The sequence below is a fragment of the Carex rostrata genome, chromosome 26 (genome assembly GCF_964058835.1).
Source record: "Carex rostrata chromosome 26, lpCarRost1.2, whole genome shotgun sequence".
Lineage (NCBI taxonomy): Eukaryota > Viridiplantae > Streptophyta > Magnoliopsida > Poales > Cyperaceae > Carex > Carex rostrata.
The window spans coordinates 5,034,858-5,053,170 of NC_135943.1; the positions used below are offsets into that span (position 1 = coordinate 5,034,858).

At 32.3% G+C, this 18,313-nt stretch overlaps 2 protein-coding genes across 5 annotated transcripts; one reads left to right on the top strand and one right to left on the bottom strand.

The window, feature by feature from the left end:
- The first annotated feature begins 6,595 nt into the window (after positions 1 to 6,595).
- Positions 6,596 to 10,557, top strand: LOC144544245 (receptor-like cytoplasmic kinase 185). 4 transcript variants are annotated; one of them, XM_078292690.1, is made up of 6 exons: positions 6,596 to 6,721; positions 6,816 to 6,902; positions 7,085 to 7,278; positions 7,737 to 7,926; positions 8,767 to 9,158; positions 9,572 to 10,557. In XM_078292690.1, exons 2-6 carry the CDS (start codon positions 6,818 to 6,820, stop codon positions 9,833 to 9,835), a joined length of 1,125 nt encoding a protein of 374 aa, XP_078148816.1. In that variant the 5' UTR covers positions 6,596 to 6,721; positions 6,816 to 6,817; the 3' UTR covers positions 9,836 to 10,557. The 4 variants fall into 4 exon arrangements, with proteins under 4 accessions (XP_078148816.1, XP_078148815.1, XP_078148817.1 ...); XM_078292689.1 differs by having other exon boundaries at positions 6,598 to 6,721; positions 7,082 to 7,278; XM_078292691.1 differs by lacking the exon at positions 6,816 to 6,902 and having other exon boundaries at positions 6,683 to 6,721; positions 7,082 to 7,278.
- Positions 10,558 to 11,998: 1,441 nt separating this feature from the next.
- Positions 11,999 to 13,282, bottom strand: LOC144544489 (uncharacterized). The gene has a single exon (XM_078292998.1). The coding sequence runs from the start codon at positions 13,096 to 13,098 to the stop codon at positions 12,202 to 12,204; it is 897 nt and encodes a 298-aa protein (XP_078149124.1). The 5' UTR covers positions 13,099 to 13,282; the 3' UTR covers positions 11,999 to 12,201.
- Positions 13,283 to 18,313: the final 5,031 nt, after the last annotated feature.

An 18,313-nucleotide genomic window follows, 5' to 3' on the forward strand; every position in this document is an offset into this window, starting at 1 on the left:
ATTATAGAGTGACTTAGCACCCGTGCAGATAAATGTAGAACCGTTCCTGAATAATTTATGTCAGTGTTGTAAATAACAGTAAATTACTGGCGCCGTTTGATAAATCAATCTCTGGAATTATTGGAAAATACATTTTCCTTTCCAAGCAGGCCGGAACGTTGAATTTCGCTTTCTTCAGAGGCGACTTTGATCGAGTCCGTATCCTCTGAGATATCTCAACTTTTGCGTGACTGACGTGTCCAGTGTCTATTCGGTGATAGCGCAGGGGGCCTGGATTATTTGTGCTTTGAGATTCGTGCATAACTGATTTAAACGGTTAAAATTTTCCGTAAAGTCAGGCAAAGTTTGAGATATCTCAGAGGATACGAATTAATTTTGATCACCGTCACCCTTCCTTGCCAAGTCGCAAGTAGATATCTTTTTTTACCTCACCCCTGCTTCTCTCCTCTCTCTTTTAGTTAGTTCCAGTCACGCCTTGTTATTTTCTTTTGTTATATTTGTATACGAGTCATGGGGTTTTGTTCGTGCTTCGGCCGGGAACGAGAGAAGAAAGAGACCTCTGGCTTAAACTTGGCGCAAGCTAGAGTTGTTTCTGGTTAGTTTCGTGTCTTCTTGGTCAAATATTTGGTACCGGACTTAACAGAAGTTCCACACATTCCTTCTTTCCTTCTTTCTAAAAAAAGGTCTTCATGGCGGTTTAATCGTTAATGACGGTCAAACCATTTCGAATACACTTAACGGATGCTTGTTTGCGGATGAAAACACTTAATCGGCCGTTTTATCATTTAATCATCCGTCTACTCTCGTTTATTCTAGTTTATTTCCATTTAGTTCTGTTTATCCTCATTTATTCCCGTTTATTTCCATTTAGTTCTGTTTATTCTCGTTTATTTTAGTAATAATTTTTTTTATTTTTTTTTCAGTGATAGTGTGTGATAATAAGATTTATGAATACATGATAGTGTGTGTAATAATAAGATTTATAAATTTTGTATTGTAGTTTTATTTGTTTTTGGATATATATCTAATATTTTTTATATATATTTTTTCTTCTTATTTATTTTGAAATTGATTAATTCTTCGATTATTTATACCATATGTTTTTCTTACTTACTGATGTAATTTTTTTTAATTAATATGACATGTTCATTTATGAAATTAAGTTGTTATCATAAACTAAATTTAGTGATTTTATGTTGGAATGTTTTATTTCTTTCAAATAATAAGTTATTAGAATTTGAAAAAATATAATTTTTTATTAAATAAATGTTTTTATGGGTTAAGAAAAAATAAGCGTAGTGTAATGCTATAATAATAACACTAAGTTAAATTAAATTAAATTTATTTGATAAGTCTATTGAGTTAAATAAATTATTTTTAATAAATTATAATATATATATATAAATTTAATAAAAACGTTAAATTGTCTGTATAATTTCGATTAATAGGCCGCATATTGATTAATCGCTTGGCGATATCTTTTTTGTCCGATGACCACATACCGTTATTTACAACACTGGCTTTTAGATAGTTCCATTTATTTTTTAAATCATATGTAAGTTAATTTTCTCTTTCAGCAGTAGTCGAGTCAAGGCAACATTATTCAGTGAATGGCAGTCATGAACCAGGTACTAATGGTGAAAATAGAACACAATTTCCTATACGAACATTTAGCTACTATGAGCTAGCAGCTGCCACTAGATTTTTTAAAGAAGATTTGTTCCTGGGTAAGGGTTGATTGCTATAATCAGCAGGACTCAAGTCATACAGACCAGGGTTGGAGACAGCCGTACAATATGATTGTTTAGTGGCCTTTTGAAATAGAGCATGAAGCAGATCGCTACTCACAGTTTGTTCTTTAGATAGTAAGTCCAATAATTTGAATTAGGGAACCAATAGGATTTTTAATTTTTTTACACTGGGTAATAAGTCCAATAATTTGCTACAAATGCTGTGTTTCTGGACCGGAAAACAACTCTGACTTGTAGCAGTGCTTCTGTTTTTCCTTGTTGCATTCCTATATTTCATACCTGTTTCAGGTATCCTTGGGAGTTTTTTTTTTCCTTTTTCAAGAGGATTTCTGTAACAAGGAAACCATAGGCAGAACTGTAGCATTTTGGTTGTTTTTGAATCTGATCCATATCCAGTGTAAGAAAAATTGAAAACCTCACAGCTTTCCTAATTCCGATTACTGGACTTACCAAACTGTGTTCCTTGTCTCTTACTCAAGTCCCTGGTCGGTTCCTGAGCTGTCAAATACATCAATGTGTTTTTGTGTAGGGAATAGAAAGTTCATTTAGGATTAAGGGTGTATATAGGAAATATATGAATTTATAGAATTATGCTGTAGTTTAAAATATAGGAGTGATACAATGCCCCAAGCAGTGCGCCCCATTATATCTCCCACCATCACTGCAGTAGGCCCCACTCGTTCAAGCTTTTTAGAGGCTATTTTGTCAGTAAATGTTGGAGCATAAGGGGGCATTCACTGTGGGTACTTTATATTTTTTTTCCAAAAATTTAGACTGGAAGCAATAGTTTGCACTTGTGTAAATATCTTATATATTAGCACTGTGGAAAGGTTTTTCTTATGACAGAGATATCTTGTTAAATGGATTGTTGTGATGTTTTGTTTGTGTCGACTTTGTTTGCTTCTTTTATCTATTTTCTTTTCAATAGAACTATAAACCGATACAATGCGGAGAATCAGCAACAGGTAATTTTTTTTACCCAATAATTAACTTTGGTTAAGATTGAGTTTAACATGACCAACGGGAATAGGGTTCAGCTCCTGATAAGCCTCAATTGTATCAACTTTTGGATAGGGTTTTGTCTTTGAAACTGTACCAATTTATTTAATTATTGGATAATTTAGATTAGATTTTGTATCAAGTTCAAGTTACTGCCATAGATTATGTTTAAATTGCAGAAACTGGAAGAAACAACAAGTTTTTGCGGCCCACAAAGTGTCCCTGGGGCGAAAATGAAGCGGCTGATCTGTTCGTATTTTGACCATAGCTATGTCATACGAACTCTGATTGAGTTGAATCAAAGCTTGCTGGAAAGCAGACAAAGAGATCTACAACTTTCATGTTGGGAGTTACTTCAAATTTGTAAACACACCAATCTCTCTGAAGCAACTTTCTTGCAATATGGTTGTAAAACTTGAATTTGGTTTTAGTTAATTTTACTTGGTTTTTTTCTTCATATTTGTCTGTGATTATGTATTTCTTGTGCTTGAATGAATTTATGTGATTGAATGGTGTGAATGTGTGATACTTGAAACTAGTAGCCTGCTTAGGTTAACCACTTCAGTAGCTTTGGTTCAAATGTAGATGGTATCAAACCATGTTGCATGAATAATTAGGAATTTAGATTAGAACAAACCGAGATTAGTTTAATTAAATATTTACAGAAAATATAATTATATTTTAGGCCAAGTACCTAACGGTGAAACCTAAGGTTTAATTGGGAACCTATAATTGAATTATTGTATTTACATATTTGTGTGAGGTATCAATTGGAAAAGCACCTGTATTTAGAAACGATTTAGGCTAACCAGAACTTTATGGTCTAGACCTGTAAGGTGAGGTACTGAACAGAGAAACCTGAACAGTTTAGGCACGGTATTAAGCAACGGAAATGATACTCCTTACCAATTTTGGATAGAAACCCTCTCATATCCAGATACAATAAGAAGGACAAATTAGAAGAATTAACTTACCAACGAATAGAAAACCAAAAGCCCCTAGACTCATTTATAAACCCAATTATTTGTTATCATGTTTGCTATTTCGTATCGAACGGTAGATCTTCTATTTTCTGATCACTTAAAAAATCCGTATAATTGGGAAGGAGATCTACAATAAATGCGCGGTTCGGTGTGGTTCCCGTTTTCATTAAATGGGCTATATTGGGCCAGAAAAAAGAACCTCATTATGGGCTTTTGTTTTTGGTTTTGTGGGTTGAATTACAAGCGCTTATGTGTCAAGACAACCCAGTTCAGTCTCATGCGCAATTTATAAAGAAAGAAAAAAAATTAATGATCTTTTACCCTTTCTTCTTTTTTTTTTTTTTTTTTTTTTTTTTTTTTTTGTCAATCACGATTCTCGTCGAAGGGGTGAAAACGTAGCCGATACAGAGCGGACAGTGGTAAAACCATATTCATTTTTTTTTTCGAATACGGATACGGAACGGATATTAGACGGATACAAATACGGATCCGGATCATATCGAATATTTATGAAAATAATATAAAATATATTAAAAATATTAAAGTTCGTGATATTTATTTAATTATAATAGTGAATAATATAATTTTTTTATAATATATATTAAAATATATAATATATATCTACTCTTCAAATACAAATAATTGAAACGTAAAACCATATCAGTATCGTTATCCACATAAATATTCAGATATCAAATATGTACATCTAAATTTTCGAATACAGATTAAATACGAATCATATATTATTCATACCGTTTTCACCCCTAATCTCGACTAATTAATATATAGACCACGAAGTCATGTTTCAAAATATATTTTTTAATTTATATTGTAGTGTTGTATTTATTTTTATCGAATTGGCTTTGACCAAGTTATCTCTTTTTTCCTTTTGATTTTGAAGGGAAAAGACGGGCTACACATACTCTCCAGTGTATATTTGTTTGGGACACGTTATATTTTGAGACTATTTATGAGATCTTAAGAGGAAAAACCAAAGCTAAATAAAATGAAAAATATTAAAAAGTATCAAACTTCATCTAAATATCAATTTTTTTTGATGAAAAGTATATATAAGAAATTTTAAATGGATTTCGAATTTACGACTCTTTTGTGCTCGAATGAAGTTGAAACTAGAGAGTTGGAATGCAGTGGAGGCATAAAATTATTTACATAATTTTTTTTTTTTTTTTATGTATGAGGTCCCATCACATGACTTGGTAAAAAAATATTATTTGGTTTCCAATAAAAAATTGAGAAAAGTTATAAGTTTGATGTTGTCGGATATCTCTTTAAGAAAAATAATCAGATTTTAGTCATATATTTTTTTTAAAAAGTTGACTTCGTAGCTGAATTTTTATTTACATCAAATTGATATTTTTGAACTATAATTTGTTCATAATTAGTCTAAAAACTAAGTTGGTTATTTTGAAAATCAACAATAGAAGGACTAATTTAATTATGAGGAGGGTTCAAATGCCTTCATTTTTTGTGTCTTCATCATGTTTAAACTTTTAAAAACTTTAATAACTCAAAATTTAAATCTTAAAATTCAAAATAAAACAGTTGGATATGAATTACATCATTTTATCTATGCACGTGTAAAAAAATATAGCATTTTAACTTTGTTTTTGTTGTCATCTTAACTTGTAAAAATGTGTAAAAATGTGGATAATATCTAGACGTTAATTTTTCAACTTATTAATTAATATAAAAGCAAAATCAAAATGTGATAATTTTTTATGGACAAAGAGAAAATAACATAGATCACATCTAACGGTTTTATTTTGACGTTTAAGTTTTAAACTCTGAATTATTTAAGTTTTTAAATAATGAAGGCATGATGGAGGCACAAAAAATGGAGGCATTTGAACCCTCCTCTTTAATTATTTTCAAAGAAATTAATGTGCTATTTTTTTATATTAACAACTGATAGGGTGCAAATGAAATTTTACAAATTAAGATGTTTTTTTTTAATAAAAAAAAAAAATTAAGGATCAACTAGATGTAAATAAAGCTCAAAGCTCAATTTGTTTCTTTTTAATAAAAATAATCAGGTACTGAAATTTAAAATTCTCCTTTTCCTAGAAAACAAACATTTATATACTTAACTGGTTTCCCAATACTTCTTTCAAACATGGATAATATTTGCTCCACACGCAACGCGGTTTTCTTTTCTGATCCTTTTCTAGCTGTAGTTCAAAAATTCCTAAAACAAGCTCTTCCGTGCTCTAATTCTTATTAAACAAAATTGCTCATAGATACCTCGAGAGGATATTAAACAAACATTTCACCATCAGGTTACATAGTTATTAATTACTCGATTTTAATATAATAAACCCGTATATTCTCTTTCCGCTGATAATTCTTATTCATTTAAAAACTAATTCTAAAACTTGGGGTGAAATTGGAGCGGATATCATATATGATACGGATACAGATCATATATTAATTAAAATAATATAAAAAAAATATTAAAGTTCAAAATATTTATCTAATTATAATGATGAATAACATAATTTTTTTATAATATATATTAAAATATATGATATATATTTACTATTTTAATACGGATAATTAGAACATAAAATCATATTAATATCACACAGATATTCAGATATCAAATATTCACGTCTAAATTTTCAAATATTATCCATACCGTTTTCACCCCTATCTATAACAGATCAATGAAATTGTTCGATTCCAATAATTTACAATAATGTGTAGCAAACAGTAACGACCACAAAACAAACGCACCCTTCTTCCTTACTAACTCGCTACATATTTAACTACAGAGAATCGTCGTCAGATAATTAGTCAAAAAGAACTGCCTACCTGAGCTCCCTCTACCGGCGCTATTTGACAAATCAATCCCTGGATTTATATGAAAATACATTTTCTTTTCCACGCAGGCCAGAAAAGTAGAATTCCGCTTTCTTCAGAGGCGACTTTGATCACCGTCTCGCTTTTCCCTTCCTTGCCAAGTCGCAGGTAGATATCCTTTTTTATCTCATCCTTCTCTTAAGTCTTATCTTTAGCTTCAGTTACGTCTTCTTGTTTTCTATTGTTTTATTTGTATATGCAGTCATGGGGTTTTGTTCGTGCTTCGGCCGGAAAGGAGAGAAGAAAGGCACCTCTGGGTTAAACTTGCAGCAAGCTAGAGTTGTCTCTGGTTAGTTTCGTATCTTCTTGGTCAAATATTTGGTACCGGACTCAACCGTACCGGACTTAACATGCTATTATCAGACTATCAGGATACAAGTTTTGCACCTTCCAAAGGCTTTTAGATAGTTCCATTTATTTTTCGTATTTAATTTAATTATATCTTAAGTTAATATTCTCTGTCACCAGTAGTCGAGTCAAGGCAAGATTACCAAGTGAATGGAGGTCATGAACAAGATACTAATGGTGAAAATAGAACACAATTTCCCATACGAACATTTAGCTACTATGAGCTAGCAGCTGCAACTAGAAATTTTAAAGAAGACTTGTTCCTGGGTAAGGGTGGGTTCGGCTGTGTGCACAAGGGTTGGCTGGACAATGGACAGGTCCGTTATTTCTCTACTCATCAAAAACTACATACCAGTACAAGTCCCTTTATACAGTATATACTGGTAGTGATATGTACTGGATTACTGTACCAAACAGTTAAGCCAATTATCTGTATCTCAATTTCATCTTCTTCCTTTTTACTTTTAATTCTTTTATTATATTGCTTAATTGAAGGTCAGTATAGAGTATCAGGGGTTTATTAGGTCTTAGGCAACATCCTCTGGCCAAAGTACCGCAATCGAAACCTATTAAGATGGGTCCCGTACCAGTTGGGCCAAACACTATCAACTCAAATCATTCTGGATTATTCTGATGCTTTTTTTTTTAAAGAAAATAACTATGAACACCTTTAATTAGTGTGGGGTACTCAACATTGTAAAAAGACTACTACCTTGGTATGATCTGTAATACCAGTCTCATAATTTGAAAGCTGGATGATTTTTCTATTGTGCAGGTTGTGGCCATTAAACAACTAGACAGGAATGGCCTACAAGGAAACAGAGAGTTTCTGGTAGAGGTGCTCATGCTGAGTTTATTTCATCATGAGCATCTGGTAAATCTTATTGGATATTGCACGGATAGTGACCATCGGATGTTAGTCTATGAGTACATGCCTTTAGGATCCCTAGAAGATCATCTTCATGGTTAGATTAACCAACTCCTACTTTTTTTTTCAATTTTATTTTGTCCCTTATTTATGACATTTAGAACAAATCTTTATCAATTCTTCAATCTGCTTTAAATACTTTGACGTCTGCAGTCTGAGTATAACCTCAGTTTAAGCCTTGATTGCACAATCTTATTGAATATGTCACAAGGGAAAAAGAAATTGGGAGTACTGAATCTATTACAGAAGTTGAAAAAACTTGGTCATTTCATTAGTAAATCTGATACATGGAATAGTCAAAATTGTGACCTTTTCAAATTAATTTCGACATCTACTTCAACCAATTTGAGCACAATTCTTCGTCATTTTCAATTAAGCTACTTTAAAGGATTTCATGTCCCAATATTTAGTGCAATTTTTCATCATTTCTTTCTGCAAGCTAGTTTTGAGTTTTACATTCTCAGTTTCTTATTGTCCACATTCTTTTACACCCATATAAGCCAAGGGAAACAAAATTGATAGTATTTCCAACTTGTATGAGAGAAATAACATTTAAGCTACATCATAATGCAACCTCGCAATTTCAGTTAGTCCATACTTGTGTTACGGAAATTATACTGAACAACCTTGCCATGAACTTAGTACCAATGTATTTGATAGGATCTTGATATGAAATAGACCCTCATTCTGGGTTGACCATGCTGAAATTCTATGCATCTGATGTGTTTTATATATGTGTGTAATAGATCTACTGTACTAAGCAGACCAAAGGTCTAAAATCCACCAAATTTTTTTTTTCCAAGAAAGATTTTTTCCTGTATTGACCAGATTAAACTTCTAAATGCTTCTAAAGTACTATTATATTTTACTAAAATAGACCTTCCGCCTGACAAGGCCCCCCTTGACTGGAAAACGAGGATGATGATATTAGCTGGTGCTGCTAAAGGCTTAGAGTACTTGCATGACAAAATTAACCCTCCTGTCATATTCAGAGATTTCAAGCCATCAAATATACTTCTTGGTGAAGGATATTTCCCGAAGCTATCAGATTTCGGGCTTGCAAAGCTCGGACCCATCGGCGACAAAACCCATGTCACAACCCGGGTCATGGGGACAGAGGGATACTGTGCTCCTGAATACGCTGCTACCGGGAAGCTGACAGTTAAATCAGATATTTACAGTTTCGGGGTTGTCATACTTGAAATAGTCACCGGCCGTAGAGGGTACGTTGAAACTCAGCCTGCTAATGAGCAATACCTTGTTGATTGGGTAAATTTTCTTTATTCTTTATATTTGTTTAGTTATTTCTATTTGTTTCTTTCATGCTTGATGTTTTTTTCTTTAGCTATATTTTTCTTTGTTGTTTAGTGAGCATATTTTCCCTGTTGTTATCTTTAATATAATTTTGATGTAGTATTGGGAATTTGAGATTTTGTTTTACTGGAAACTTCAAACAGGGAACCTCTTTTAGGAAAAAAGAAGCTTTGAATATTGTTTATCAGCCTTAATTATTGGTACATTACACCTTAACACTAAAAAACAAGTAAGAAAATTGGAAGCAAAAAGAAAAAGACCCAATTTACTTGGTTTCAGGTCAGTACAGTATCAGTATTTTCTGTTTCAAATGGACCATGCTTTTGACTCTCCGATAACACTGAAACTGATTCTAATCCTCTCATCAGGCCCGTCCAATGTTCAAAGATCACAAAAAGTTCCCCAAAATGGCTGATCCTGCTCTGAACAAGCAGTTTCCTAAACGAGGCCTCTTCCGAGCGCTGGCCATTGCTGCAATGTGTCTGCAGGATGACGCTGCAAAGCGGCCCGAAATCCATGAGGTCATGACCGCTCTTTCTTATTTGGCATCTCAGTCTGAGGCCTCAAATGATTATTACGGGGGCCCATCTACGCCAAAATCGTTGCAGAAGCACCCGATGGTTGATTGCTAGAATCAGAGGGACTCAAGTCGTACAGACCAGGGCTGGAGACAGCCATGCGGTATGATTGTTTAGTGGCCTTTTGAAATAAAGCAAGAAACGGATCATTACTCGCAGTTTGTTCTTTAGATAGTAAGTCCAGTAATCTGAATTAGGAAACCAATAGGATTTTTTAATTTTTATTGCTACAAATGCTGTGCTTCTGGACCGGAGAACAACTCTGATTTGTAGCAATGCTTCTGGTTTTCCTTCCAAGTAGCATTCCTATATTTCATACCTGTTTCAGGTATTCTTGGGAGCTTTTCTTTTCCTTTTTCCAAGAATTGGATTTCTGTGGCATCTATTTGATAGCAAGAAAACCAAAGGCAGGACAGTAGCATTTGGGTTGTTTCAGATCTCCCTGTCCATTGTAAGAAAAATTATAAACCTCACAGCTTTCCTAATTCCGATTACTGGACTTACCAAACTGTGTTTCTTGTGCCTTATTCAAGTCCCTGGTCAGTTCCTGAACTGCCAAATATGTCAATGTGTTTTTGTGTAGGGAATAGAGAGTTCATTTAGGATTAAGGTACACTGTATATATTAAAAATACAAAGTTATAGAAAATAGAGTGATACTGGCACAATGCCCCAAACAGTGGGTGATATAAGGCGTTGACTGTAAAGGTTTTATTATCACAGAGCTTGTCAAATGGTTTGTTGTGATGTTTTGCTTGTGTTGACTTTGTTTGCTTCTTTTGCTTTTTTCCTCTTTTTTTTTTTGGCAATAGAACTTTAAACTGTACATCTATTATTAACTGTATATATTCCTTAAATTGTGCCTAAGAAACGGAGAATCAGCAAAGCACAAATTTCTGATCCTCTCTTCCAAAAAACTATACCCAATTATTAACTTTGCCTATGATGCCATTTAACATGATAAGAAACTTTTCATTGAATCATGTTTGGTTGACAAAATTATGTCAGAGGTGAAGGGTATAGGTGAAAGGTTTTAACTTTGTATCATTGTAATTAATATAATCGGGTTTCCTCCCAATTTGGAGTGTAACGGATGAAAATAAATTTTATTGCAAATATTTTTAGAAAACATAACACAAACTCTCATACAAGTTTATTGGCACAAACATACAACAGTTATCAAATTTCTTATTAACATTTTAAATTTTAATCAACCAAATAAAAAATAAGACGGAAAAAAAATTTATGTTTATTTTCTCTCATTAATCATTCAGACACAAAGAGGTTAAATATGTTAATCTTCATTCTATTCCATTCTATTCTCTTCTATTCTTCACCTCCTCTTCCTCCCTCTACTCTCCATCTAAACAGAGTGTTAGGAACTCATCTCAACCGTATATTTCGGATCAAACAGTTAGAATGGATCTAACATTGATGATGTGGATCTTTTATTTTTCTGATCCACTTCAAATCAATATAATTGGAAAGGAGATCAACTTTCTGCAATATAACTTACAAGATATGCTGTTCGATGTGGGTCCCGTTTTCATTAAATGGGCTATATTGGGCCAGCATGAAGAACCTCATTATGGGCTTTTGTTTTTGGTTTTGTGTGTTGAAGTTAGAAGCGGTGATATGTGTCAAGACAACCCAGTTCAGTCTCAAGCGCAATTCATAAAGAAAGAAAAGCTAAAAAAAATAATGATTCTTTTTACCTAATGCGCTTGTTAGGATTACTGGTAAGTGGAGTTCACTTTTTGTCGAGCTAGACTAATTAATATATAAACGAGGAAGCCATTTTTCAAAAGATTTTTTTTTGTAAATTTTATTGTAGTGTTGTATTTACTTTTTTCAAATTGGCTTTGACCAAGTTATCTCTTTTTTTCTTTTTGATTTTGAAGGAAATAGGCGGGCTACTCATACTCTCCAGTATATTTATTTGGAACAAGTAATATTTTGAAATTATTTATGAAATCTTAGGAGGAAAAACCAAAGCTAAATAAATTGAAAAATATCAGAATTTTTCATAATATGGAACTTTTTTTAAAGTGATCATAATATGAAACTTGTTGTTATATATGAAGTTAGTTTTTGAAGATACAAGTAGAAAAAGATGTATATATATGCTTAGAGGTGGAGAATTAAGAGAAAAAAATGGAGCATAAATGTGAAAGTAGGTAAATATATAACAACTACATTCTAAAGCTGGCTACTGAATTTGAGATGATGTCAAACATTTAATTTCACAATGCCATTCAGGACAAAATAAGACCAAAAAGAGAACAATGACAGTACCAAAAAAGCCAACTCTCCTTCTATCATGGCATCTCTACTAGAACTCAGAAACAAACCTATTCCCCTAATTTGATCTCCATCACAAATTGACAAATAAAACAAGAAAAACATGCATGACATAAACTATCAATAGAGAGAAGAATAGCCCATATTCCCCATCTCACTGGTACCAAGTGCACTCAGCTGATCCCATAACTGATCATCCAACCAAACATCACCAGCACCGATAGAACCGATCGCACCGAAATCAGTCAGATCAGTGCACGACGGGAACTGATCATGATCTGATGATGACCCTATTGCACCAACTTGTACACTACCATTGTTGGCTACTGGGTAGAAGCTGCTATCAGTATCATTTGGTTGACAAGAACGAGTGTTATTCTTCGGAGGTGAAGATGCTCTTAGATAGCTTTCTGGTATAATACTGCTCAGATAGCCAGACTTGGTATCCTCTGAGAACAGGTTGATGTTGAACTGATCACTCGTATACTTGTCATCACTGATCTCATGCAGTGTTGTATTACTGTTGTTATTATCAGTATATACCTGGATATTTGGTTGTTGCACCGGGACTGCATGGTTTGCATGGAAAGAAGGGATGGAAACAGGCTGAACAGGGTTGTTAAACTGGTAATTCTGAAATGTGGTGAAGAGTGCAGGGAAGTTAGAGAAAGGTGAACCAGTGCTGGTACCAGTACTGTATACAAAGTTGGTTCTTGCTTGTGTGCCTTTCATTGAAAGAGCGGCTCGATCGTATGCTAATGCTGCCTCTTGTGCAGTATCAAATGTACCAAGCCAGTGCCGCTCTTTCGTGGTGGGGTCACGGATTTCAGCAGCATAACGACCCCACGGTCTACGTCTCACACCAAGAAACCGGCCTGGTTCGGTTTGTTTCTTTCGGCCTCTTCTCTCACCGGGAGGAGATGGAGAAGGAGAGGTGTTAGATTGTCCTTGTAGTTGTTTAGGATCAGTGAAAGTAATGGGGATGGAATTGGTAGCGTTTGCTTGAGCTGTGTTCATGGTTTCTAGAGAGAGGAGGAGGTTGTAGAGAGAGAGAGTATCACAGTGTGTATAGGGAAGGAATGGATAGTTGCGTGAAGCGAGGAGATGGGGCTAGGGGAGATTTAAACTAGAAGAGAGAGAGAGAAGGGTGAGAGGGAATTAGGGAAACAAGGACACTGTAGATGGGATGGCATGTCATGGGATCATGATCCATAACCTAACATGAAAAATAAGGTTTAATATTATCTATATATGCATGTAATTTTTTCATATTTGGATAATAAAAGTGCAAATTTATGGCCTTCCAGTTGTTTCCCTCTCTCTGTGTGCGTTGTTAGTTAGAACTTAGAACTAGGGCTGCACAAAAATTTCATACTTCGTGATTCGATTCTAGTTTGATTCGAAAAAGTTCGTAAAAAATTTGATTCGAAATAGTTCAAAATTAATTCGAAACCAAGTTTAAACTGGATCTGATTCGTTCGAAATAGGTTGGCGAACTATTCTAGTTTGAATCTCAAAGTAACGTTTGATTTCCGCTAATAACTTATGTTTACTGATGACTTAAAAGTGAAAACATAATTAAGATCGCTTAACCATAAGTTATAACTCGTAAGTCGTAACTCTCACTTTCAATTCTAAAATCCTAGATGACTTTCACCTCTCGCTTTCGGCGGCTACAATCACTCTTCCTTGTCGTATAAAAGTTCGTAAAAGATTCGAAATTGAGTTTACAAAAAAAATTGATTCGAAATTAATTCAAATCAAACTTAGTTCAAAATTAATTCAAACCAAACTCAAACTGGAATAAGTTTGATTCGGTTCGATTCGTTTGCAGCCCTAGTTAAAACGATACAATGAATACGGTTTTCAGAGCCATACAATTTACCTCATGATATTTAGGTTCTTTTTTATGTTATCAATGATTATGTGCTTAATTTTATTTTCTCTGGAATAATAATCAACTTCATTTGGTGTTGTCAAAAGTCCATTAATTAGAATTGGAATAACAAAATAACATGAAGTTTCGACATTTTAAAATATGGTTGGTATAATTAATTAATAATATTATTAAGTTGATGATACGGATGCATACCATTTAATGATTTTAATATTAGATTCATTTTGTTTCTCTATATGTTTGTTCAGATCCGGATGCACATTCAACATATGAGAATAATTGATTCTCATTTATTTTCAAAAAAAGTATTCTTGTGCATAATTTTTTTATATAATTTAAAATAAAATGTTACGAATATTATAAAATTAGCTCTTATATATAGCATAAAAAATTTATATGATTGATCTCTAATTATATTTAATTTTCATAGTCCAAGTATATGTACCTTTTTGGTACAATATTGCATCTTCTTTCTATCTATGTTTGCTTGGTAAATATATATATAGGCTATGGTGCATCTTTTTTGTCCGAAATTTTTAAAAATATCATTTTCTCAAAAATGATAAATCAAAATACCACGATTTTGTGAAATTTCGAAAAATAGTATGGCCACATCTAGAGGATGGGGCCACTTTTTTTTTTTTTTTTTGTCTTCCCGTGCAGCAGTTCAACCTGAAGAAAAAAAAAAGGTGGCCGCATCTAGGGAATGCGGCCTAAAAAAAGGTGGCTGCAACTAGGAGATGCGGCGATGCTATTTTTCAAAATTTCACAGAATCATGGTCTTTTGGTTTATCATTTTTGGGAAAATGGTATTTTTAAAAATTACGGCTTTTTTGTACATTGGATTTATAACCATTGGATTTGAAGTTCAAATAATCGATCTAAAGGGCTCAACATGTTCTTCATATTAAAATGTACTTAGAGACTAAATTTTATATTTTTTTGGAAATTTTTTACTATTTGTTTATAATTTTTAAAAATCGTTGCTTTTCAAAAAAATTGGATCATAGCTAGAAAAACAGTGGTTTTTAAAAATTTTAAAAAAATAGCAAATAATTTTAAAAAAATATAAAATTTGATCTCCAAGCACATTTTAATATGGATATTAAATTGAACTATTTGAATCGATTGTTTGAAAATCAAAATCAATAATTTATAATTCAATGTACAAGATAGACTATACATTGCAATGCACCATAGCCCAACTCTCTGTATGTAACGGTAATTCTAATTTCAGACTATATATGTATTAACATATTATAATGACGATCTAATAAACTAAACCTCTTGGTCTATATATCCAGTAGTTTATTATAAATATATGTGTAGACTATCTCTGTTTCACTTGTGTATTAATCATTTAATCTGAACAGAAGAATGCTCAAATGTCGCCTAAACGTGTATTGGGAACACAAAATTTTGTTTGGTTTGATGGGTTTCGTGCCCAAATCTCTGTTTAGAACTTGGGATTTTAAGTGATAATTAATCCACATCTACACTATTGTCATTACTCATTGGATACCTAAGAATTCCTATTCCTATTTTTTTTTTTTTTTTTTTCTTTATTTTTTATATTTACAGAGTGAGGTCTGTCTGATCCAAATACACACGTCAGCTTGACATCCACAGGGATGTATAATCAAACCATCAAAATTAAAAGATAATGGCTTGATTTCTTTTAAGCCGTCCGATTAAAATTAAACGATCATGATTAAATTAACATGAATATTTAAAATTTATAACATAGTCACTGTTATTTTATAGATGGTTTACCTATTTTATGTCAGGTATTTATTAAATAGCTTAAAACCCACTTTTTTTTATTGTTTATTTGAATTTTTTTGTGAACGATTTTGTTCAATTTTTCTTTACCATTTAGCATATATGTCGGGTATAATTTTAATATATATATTTTTTCTTAAAATAGGATTTTATTATTTTTTTTATATCGTTTGAAATTGATACTTAAAAAATATTGTCTATTAGCTTTGTAATTTATTTTTTGTTCTAATTATAGCATTTACAATTTTCTTAAGCGTGTTTCAAATAACCCAAATTAATTAGCTCAAAATATCAACAGGCTCTGCTTGGTTTGATGAAGTCAATGCCACGTGTGCTACCACCTGTACCTGCTGTTCAGTTCTTTTTAATGAACATACAAAGGTAAATGTTATTTTGAGAAAATATAATGTTTTTTCTGATTTATCAATAGGATTTTTTTTTTTTAAACTACAATCTTCTACTTATAGCATGATAACCAACCTATATATTGTTCTTTTATTAAAAAAAAAATAGCATTAGCAAAAACACAACTTTATTTTTTAATTTATTTTATCTCAGCAGTAGAGAACTTCATACAAACCATGGGCGTCATGTGGAATTCTATCTGTCTTACATGCACATATATTATATATATATATATCTATTATGTAGCAATGAAATAAAATTGACCTAGGTAGCATTAGAGACTTGCGTTGACAGTTGCAATGCTTCCAAATTAAAATTGAAACATAATCTTTAGTGGGACTGCTTTGCAATGCATGTAGGATCTCACCCATGTGCAATCCGCATTATAGGAGAAATAAAAATTGCATCAATTGGGAAGGGAGCTTGTTTGTCACCTTCACAACTTCAAATTTTAATGGAGCAGTTAATTAATTTGGTAAAGAATTAAACAACCCTTGAGGTGGATAAAGACATTCCTCCTAGTGGCATTCAGGCCGTTTCACAGCTCCCGTCTATGCATCCCCATTTATAACTACAAGAATGGGACAGTATCCGCGAGGGATATTGTTAGTATACCGTCGCTAATAGAAAAAACATCTTTATGTCAATATACCCTTGTAGATAGTCATTTTTTACCCTCGTGGATACTGTCCTATTCGTGTAGGCTAGATATAAAGATTATGTTATGACACAAAAATATTATGCATAGTACTCATGGACCGGTATTGTGATCTACATTTGTGTAGATAATATCGAATTAGAGAATAATTAAACAACGTAACAACTAAGACTTAACTTTTTTGAAAAAAAATATTATATTTGTGAAAGATTCAAAATAAACTCTATATATTTTTACGTGCTCCAAAATTAAACTAGATGTTTTTTAGAAACTTATTACTGTAATAGTGGCATCATCAAAACATCTCTATCAATATATGCAGTTTCTTATTATTACAATGTAGCTTTTCAGTTTTCAGTTTTCACTATTGATTTTTGTGAGATTTTTTAGAAAAAAAAAATATGCTTTCTTCTAAGGTGTGTACATTTATATTCTCTAATCATTTTTGTTCTATTTATCTAACAAACTAAATGACATAAGTAGTCAATTATGCACATTACAAGCAAGACAATTCCACTCATTCTATATGCATTAAACTCGAGAACTTTATTAACTTTGTGACTGATTTTTTTTTCTTACTGTCATTTAAAAAAATAAACAAAATTAACATATTTTTTGTGAAAATTCTATTTTTACTAAGAACGCAGATATTATCTACGTCCCACCTAGACAATAATGCATATAAGATTTGCGCTCTCTAAAAGACAATGACATTTATCGTTATTTCTACCTTAAAGACAGTGCAGATCTTATATGCATTCCTACTCTAGATGGGGCGATCTGATGAAAATATAATTTTTACGAAAACCATGTCAGTTTTTTTTTATTATTATTATTATTGGAAGATGTAAAGGAAAGAAAATTCGGACTGTGAGAGAAAGTTGGTGGTAAGGTGGGGAAGTGAATCAGTTCTGTTTTTCGCTATTCCAAGGTTTAAGTTATCTTAAATGGCCTTCACGTGAGAGAGGTCATTTGAAGGGCCCATGAATTCTTCTATGTTTGACTGATCACTCATTAAAAACCAAACCAAACTAAACATTTATTAATTGAATGTCCTCTCTACTTCTCAAGCATGAAAATTTAATGAAGATTGCTCAAACCAAGTTCCAATCAAAACATATTTAATTGCCAATCATGGGGAGTTAATTGTGGACAATATATATATATATATATATATATATATATATATATATATATATAAACAAGGCCACAAGGAGAACTGTAGCTTTCATGTCATTACAAAAGTATAATTTTAGAAACCAACTTAATTATGATGATGACTCAAATGGGTCAAAAGCAAAGAAAAAGTAGTATAAAGCCATTAAATGTTTAATCCTATATAGAAGTAAGCAAATTAAGTGGGTCTCATATGAACATGCTAATCAAGTGGAGACAAGTTTAAGTGTTTAAACAACTAATTAATTAATTAATTAATTAATTTCTCAATACAATTTAAACCAAAAGACAAAAGGACCAACAAGATGCATGTT

Coding starts and splice junctions, on each gene's coding strand:
- LOC144544489 (XM_078292998.1), bottom strand. CDS start 13,098: ATGAACACAGCTCAAGCAAACGCTACCAATTCCATCCCCATTACTTTC.
- LOC144544245 (XM_078292689.1), top strand. CDS start 6,818: ATGGGGTTTTGTTCGTGCTTCGGCCGGAAAGGAGAGAAGAAAGGCACC. Junction 6,903..7,081: donor GCAAGCTAGAGTTGTCTCTG/GTTAGTTTCGTA, acceptor CTCTGTCACCAG/TAGTCGAGTCAAGGCAAGAT. Junction 9,159..9,571: donor AGCAATACCTTGTTGATTGG/GTAAATTTTCTT, acceptor TCCTCTCATCAG/GCCCGTCCAATGTTCAAAGA.